This window comes from Notothenia rossii, assembly GCF_949606895.1.
Source record: "Notothenia rossii genome assembly, chromosome: 8".
Classification (NCBI taxonomy): Eukaryota; Metazoa; Chordata; class Actinopteri; order Perciformes; family Nototheniidae; genus Notothenia; species Notothenia rossii.
Window position 1 is genome coordinate 65360383 of NC_136906.1, and position 7608 is coordinate 65367990.

At 39.7% G+C, this 7608-nt stretch overlaps 2 protein-coding genes across 2 annotated transcripts; one reads left to right on the forward strand and one right to left on the reverse strand.

Moving 5' to 3' along the window:
* The first annotated feature begins 466 nt into the window (after positions 1–466).
* tcf21 (transcription factor 21) lies at positions 467–2150 on the forward strand. The gene is made up of 2 exons (XM_079646775.1): positions 467–1006; positions 1703–2150. Exons 1-2 carry the CDS (start codon positions 590–592, stop codon positions 1793–1795), a joined length of 510 nt encoding a protein of 169 aa, XP_079502901.1. The 5' UTR covers positions 467–589; the 3' UTR covers positions 1796–2150.
* Positions 2151–5536: 3386 nt separating this feature from the next.
* Positions 5537–7280, reverse strand: LOC307017273 (uncharacterized protein). The gene has a single exon (XM_079646819.1). The coding sequence runs from the start codon at positions 7169–7171 to the stop codon at positions 5975–5977; it is 1197 nt and encodes a 398-aa protein (XP_079502945.1). The 5' UTR covers positions 7172–7280; the 3' UTR covers positions 5537–5974.
* Between the last annotated feature and the right edge of the window lie 328 nt (positions 7281–7608).

A 7608-nucleotide genomic window follows, 5' to 3' on the forward strand; every position in this document is an offset into this window, starting at 1 on the left:
TGTTCAATCTGAATTTACTTTAAAACAAAAAAAATCTACATTGATTCTGACTTTTCTACATCCAACTCAAAGGTTTATCATTGCTTTGAGAAAAAAAAGTATTTATTTATATTATTTACCCCTTTTAGAAGGGAAGTTATTGTAATTTGTTCTGGGAATGTCATTTTCGAGCCTTAGACCTGAAAAACAGGCTTGGGGCTTAGTTAATGCACCCCTTGAACTTCTTAAAACGGACAGATATATTTCTAATTCATCTTTTCAATTTTTTCCTCATAGAAAGGCCTACTCCTAATTGTTGGTTTGAATTACGGTTCAAACAAACGATATAATCCTCCTTTTCCTGGGGACCTATCCAGCGTCCCTTGGGGTCCTGGACCACTTCGGGGACCAGCATGAGATCAACTCCATGTCTCCTCCCAGCATGAGGTAACGCCCTCCCAACGATGGGGATAAAAAGCCTGCTCCTCTCTGCTCTGTTCACGCTCACAGCTGCAGTTGATGAACTTATCTCTGAGGCGCGCGGTTGTTCATTCCTGTCCGGCCACAGCTTCCTGCTCCCATGTTTTAAGCGCGCTGCTTTTGGTTCACCATGTCCACCGGGTCTCTCAGCGATGTCGACGACGAGCTCCTGGACGGCATCCTAAAGTTTGGCTCCTCCAGTAAAGACTCAAACGAGAGCGAGGAAGAGAGCTCCAACTCCGAGGGCGCAAAAGACGCACCGGGCAAGAAACGGAAGAAAGCGTCCCGGAAAAAGGCATCCAAGGGTGGGGCACAGCAGGAGGGCAAGCATGGGCCGAGGAACGCGGCCAACGCCCGGGAGAGAGCCAGGATGCGGGTCCTGTCCAAAGCCTTCTCCCGCCTGAAGACCACCTTGCCCTGGGTACCGTCGGACACCAAGCTCTCCAAACTGGACACTCTGCGCCTGGCGTCCAGCTACATCGCGCACCTCCGGCAGATACTGGCCAACGACAAATATGAAAACGGATTTATCCACCCCGTTAACCTGGTGAGACTGGGTGAAGGGGAAATTCAGCTGAACGTTTATTTATGTTTAAAAATAAATATGAGGGAGGGAACTGAAGTGAAGTATAAATGTATTAAAGGCCGAATTGAGCAGGAAGGGTTGTTTTTTTGGTTGATATTTTTGTATTCCAGGCTACACCAATGTATAGGTGATACATGTGGGTGATAGATGAGTGAAGCAGGTGCATGAAAGAGGAAGAGCAAATTCAGCTGACTGTTTTAAGGCAAAACATTTGAATTATTTTGACTGAGCTCTGTCTAAAATGTATTGTTACCAACATAATATTACATGCACACATAGGCCACAAATGTATGAGATTTACAATTGTTTTTTGGGAAAAAGCTCTGAGGCATACAACATTTGGCCTAGATATGTTGATAATAGCTCAAAATAGCTACACTAATGTCAATTGGGATTACAAATCTTCTGATTTTGGAGACACACTGATTTATTAAGTCGATTAGATCTCAATCACATAACATTTGTATTTATTTAATGCATGAACGTCTGCATGATATCGTCCATTCCAGGCAATTATTATGTGCACTTGATATCCGCAGGTGATAAACTGACATATTATGGATCTGTTTTTTTTTTCTTCCAATCTAATAACTTGATTTATTTGTATTAATATTCTAAGAAACTGCTGGCCCTAATTGATTTTATTTTTCCCTGCAGACGTGGCCTTTCATGGTTGCAGGTAAGCCGGAGAACGAGTTGAAGGAGATGCTGAACAATACAACGAGGTTATGTGGAACAACGGCGTCTTGACGAACCGAGGAACACTGATTTTCCGAGAAAAAAACAGAAACATTGTGACTGTCATGAACGTCTCATCTCCGCAGACTTTGAGTGGGAATAACAGAGAATGTTATCTCTTTTTCGTTCCCGTAAAGACAAGTTGAATTTTATTTAAAGGCAATATGTCACCCATTGTTGTCTTTGCTGGTCCAAAGATAAACTGCGTGCTTTAAATTGCTTTTTTATACTCTTCAGACGCATTTTTACGCATGCAGGCCTGTGGTGGCGGCTGCATTATGAAGGATGTGCACATGAAAAATGTCCACCGTCTCAAATGGTTGTACAGATTACATGTATATAAAATATATTTGTATAACTTTTACAACTTGAGTATTGAATGTTTTTGTATTCCATTTATTCCTGTTTATTACCGTGTGTGGGCCAATGCTTTGACCTAGTAACCCCTCTTATCAGTCCACTCCTTCAGAATAACCTGAGCACCGGAGCATCAGTGCAGATAAGTCCCTCTGTTGTTTCTAAAAGATAACAGTGGACGTGGTTGTCATTACATAAATAAACGTTTTCCTTCAAAGATTATTTGAGACCCTTAAAGGAGTTAGTGCTCCTAGTTTAAACAAGTCAAAAATTAGTTTACCACCCTGCCAATTGATGGATGAAGGGGAAGTGAACGCCATACAAAAAAGATATCTCAGCTGATTGATATATTTATAAATATCTAAATATAACATGTTGTTAGTCAATTCTTATATTAAACCTTTGACTTAATTTAAGGATAACCACACACGTTTATTTCTAATGCGACTTCTAAAGGAGTGTCGAATGAGAGTTGTAGATAATTACACATTTCAGTGACTGAAGTGCACTGATTGGATAGCCTATTTAGGATTAAGCCAATCAGCAGTGAGGGGCTGAGCAACGCGATTTGTAAGAGGTCAGAACATATTTGGAACATTATGAAAGTTGTAGAAAAACCTGCGGGCTGATTTTTAATCCCTCCCAGACCAGTTGTTTTAATTCGCTCGGGTTATGACCGCTTTGTTTACATCAGGCCGACAGTTATTTATGCAGTCTGACACGCGGCCCCTCTCTTTCTCTTTAACACGGAATCCCTCTCATTTCCCCTGCTTTCTGTCTATCTCCATACATGTCATACTCTATTTTTTATTTAACCTTTAACCAGATATTTAACCAGATAAAAAGCATTGAGATAAAATCTCATTTACAATGCTGACCAGGCCAAGAAGGCAGCAAAGTTACACATAGTATACCACACAACTAAGAAAACAAAAAACGAAAAAGCAGTCACTGCAGTGTGCACATTTAGGACAGTAAGAAAGGTGCACTACTTATGGCAAGGACCTCAGACAACTTCAATTTAAAAGAGGCTATTGGGACAAGTAACATCAGTTTGAGGCTTGATTGAAGGTCATTCCAAGACCAAGGACCATAATAAAAAAGACTCCTTTTTCCAGCCTCAGTCCGCACAGCAGGAACCTGGAACCGGATCTGAGGTCGTAAGAGTTACAAACTGGGGCAAATCTGGCACATATATAGAGTGGAAGCTTACCTAAAATGGCTTTATACATTAATAAAAACCAATGCTGCATCCTACGCAGTGAGGACCATCCAGTTAGGCTATACAGTTTGCAATGATGAGTCCTATAGGGTGCATTTGATATATATCGCAGTGCAGCATGGTAGAGTGTGTCAAGTTTGGCCAAAACAGTGGGACTGGCAAATCTATAGATTGTATCACCGTAGTGCAGCTGAGACAGGAATAAGCCAGAGACCAACCTTTTGCGGGAAAAAATTGAAAAACAACATTTAAGTCTGTAAAGGAAGCCAAGAGTGCTGCTCCCTTTCGGACACAAATAATTTATTATTATTATTATTAATATGAAGACTTTTTTTTTTGTTGAATAAATATTATCATGAATGTGGATAAATACTGTATTTTAACAATACGGTATTCTGTTTTTCACATTTGTTATTTTTTTTATCTGTTCGAAATAAAGATTGAAATGAAATGAAGAGTGAATTTCAATTTCTTTGTTAGAACTTCAATGTGATGTTTAAAGTTTAGATTTCTGTCCAACCAAAAGCCCAGATATTTGTATGTATCAATAAACTCAACAGAGACACCATCATCAAGGGTGTCAATGAAGAGGCAAGAGGACACTGACCTGGGAGCAAAGAGCATTGCTTTGGTTTTCTTACTGTTCAATAGCAGTTTAGAATCAAGAAGTGCAGGCTACAGAGACAGTCACTGATCAAATGCAAACACAGCGCTTTACCTGACATGCAATTGTATTTTCTTAAAGACAAGCAACATTGCATTTTTTGCATATTAAAGAAAAATACATCTAAATGTTGATGTGCATGTACTTGTATTTATCATTTTATTGTATGCTACCTACATCATATTTTAGAGGTAACTTTTGATGAGTGAAATCAAATATGATGCATTGTTAGATCAATATAGAACTGAAGAAACCAGCTTGACAATGACCAGCGACATTATACAGTTTGGAAATGTTACAAGGTTATAGACATAATCAAGATTATATATATATATATATATATATATACACAATCTAAATATATATCAAGTATCTTATACATCTATATTCCTTCAGTAATCAGCCTAAAACACCCCCAGTGTGTTTGTTTCTGAAACATGTGAAATGTTTTTATCTTATAGTGTAACCCTCAAATTCACAGACGTATTAGGACATGACCTCGGAGTTAAATGTTGCTTGTACAGTAATTCCACATGAATGATTATCCAATAATCCAAGACTGCGCTCAGCCATTCAACTCCATAATAATCTGCTTTTGAATACATTTACCCTACATCACTTCTGTATTTTACTTAGGTTTCAAATGCTGGACTTTATTTTGTATTGGAATATATTTTAGATATATGTTGCTTTATTAAACATCTGAATATGTCTGCTCCCAACTGTAAGCAAAACATAAACAGTAAACTACATTAATTTGATAGTATGCAATCACTAATACTATGCAAGTCTTGTTCATGATTTACTAATAGTGGTTTGAAAATAATGCTCAATCTCTACCTCTTCCAACTCTCAAAAGCAACTCATGGCCTTTGCAAACTTGTATTTTCTTAGTCGTCATGGAGATATTTACATTATTATTGAGGCTCATGTGCTAATTTTATTTCAGAGGTTATTACCTTTCCAGTGACTGGAATGATGTGGTTGACTTTAATCACACTTACTAGATCACTTCATTTTAGGCATTAGAAAAAGAAAACACCAAGTGTCCTTTAATAGGAACAATAAGATGGAGTGCTGCAGTAATAAAAGAGTCCCACCGACATCTCTTCAAGGACCCTCACCTAATACATCAGCTGTGGCGTGGCAGGGGCCTCGCCGCCACCTCAAAGGGACCACCGTGGAGAAAATAAACTTGGCCGCATCTCTGCTGGGGCCAGCTGCAGAGAGATAGAGAGGAAGAGAGATATAAAAGGGGAGGGAGGAGACTGCATGAGAGCAGGGCAGGGATTCCCATACTTGCTAATTGTTTTGTTGGACGGATGCCCAAACTGTGATGTGAAAAAGGTCCGGGAAAGAAAAAGAAAAAATCACATTGTGTTCCATCAAGTTTCCCATCTGCCCTCATGGTTCCTGCAGATCACTTGATAGTGGCATGTCTTTTCTTCAGGGGTGTGTTGGCTAATGCGGTATAATAGTGTTAAGAATATAATAAACAGTCTGTATTCAGTTTATATTTGATCTCTCTGTTTATTCAAAAATATTGGACGGATATATGAGGCAATGAAGAAACATAAACATATGATCTTTTGTTATTTTTGCAGCCCTAATTAAGCAGAAAACAGCCATCAATTATATGATGCATTACCATTTACATGTCATTGTATTCCAATTTTCTCCCAAGGCCCAACCCTGACACACACAGCCTGCTGTTCGTGCAGAATCCAACACTGCCATCTTTTGGACAAAATATAACAGTGTTTTGGGGGATTTTTAAGAAATAATTCGAAAATCAGATTTAAATTGTATTTTCTGATTGTTTATGTCATGGAAGGCCCGTAAAGAAACTGTATGTAATAAATCACAGTCGTATTAGCAAAACAACGATTCGAAAATAGCAAATTATTTCTCTTTTTGTTCAATTTGATTGGATTGTTTCAATCTTCATTCACATATTGAAAAGCAAGAAGCCACTAAATGTGCTGTGATTGTTTGAATTATCAAACACTGTATTCTCTTCTGGTAGGACCAAATGTAATTCATCACCCACATTCAGCTCTAGAGTAACAGCATTTGACAAGTACTCAAAAGATTCAGTATACCTGGTTTGCAAATTAAACATTACCGATCTCCCATTATAAAATAGTTTCACTCCCATGTTGCCCTTTTTTGTAGAACCACATATTGTGAATCTAAAATAGTACACTCCTTTCACAGGTGCGGTGAAGAAGCCAGTGGTCGGACTGTAGGCGTCGCCAACATTGGTGAAGACCTTGCTGAACTTTAGCACTGTTGGAGTATTGTAAGGCCCTACAACAAGTGAGTCTGTCAAAGCAGCGTAGAAGGCCACCTTTGCACTCTCTTTGATCAGAATGTCCACTCGGCTCTCACTGGTGTTCATCCTCTCCGATACAGATGTAAGTTTGACTTCTTGAGCTGTGTTCTGGGCCTTCAGGTCCTCCATCTTGTGTGTTAGGAGCTGCAGCTCACTACCGCCGACTGTCACTCTGGTTTCTATGGACAAAAGTTCAGCAGCCTGCTTTTCGAGAGCGACCCCCAACTCTGTGTTTACTTTCTTGAGTTCTTCCACTTGCTTTTCACTTTCTTTCAGTCTCTCCTGTGTGGCAGCGTGATCTCTCTTCAGCTCCCCCAGGCTGGTTTTAGTGAGAAGCAGGTCGACCTTCTGCTCGTCTGCATGCATCTCTGTCTCACTCAGCCTGGCCTCCATGTTCCTGAGCTCCACCCTTTGCTCCACAACCATGTCTCTCAGCATCCTCAACTCCGTCCAAACGTCAGGGCCGGTGTTGGTTTGGTCATCGGGCCCCTCTGCTGTTGTATCGGGGTCAAGAGATTGCTTTTGGTCAGTCACAAAACCGAGGAGTTCGGTCTCCACTCTTTCACTTGCTGGGACATCAAGAGTGGTTGAAACGAACAGGCAGGGCAGCAAAACCAGCAAAAACAAAAAGGCCCTCATTTTGCCATCTATTGATGCCTCGACAGTGAAAGGTCGAAATGAATGTGGTTTGGGGACCGTCTTTTTATAAGCAAAATACGTAGCTGTTGTTTTTTGGCAAGCTCTGCTGGAAAAAGTAAAAGGTGGCACAAAGATAAACTGAATGTGAAGCAGGCTGCTCTCCAAGGTCATGTGAAAAAGCCCAGATGATGTTTCACTGAGGAGGGTTGTACTGTATTGTAGTGGTGTTGTGTAAGGATATACCAATAGTATTCTATTAGTACAACAAGTGCTAGAAGTAGCATTTTTCAGAGTTTGACTGCCAGCTTCGGGTATATATATATATATTTTTAAATAAATCTGCTGTGCTTCTTCTTCTATGTGGCTGTGTTCATATCACCAATTTAATAAACTGTAGAAGGATTGGTGAATAAGGTGCTCTAGCATGTATATGTTCATGTCTATATGGGTGGCTTTGGTGTTCCTAGTGTTCATGCAAATGGTTAAAAAATGCATGACTTACACTTGACATGTCTGCTATTTTTTCATTTTTACATTTCACCAGCAGTGCATGGCATCTTTCCTAAGTCTTTCTTTATCAATCTGTTAGCCAGTTTGTGTTGTGTAAT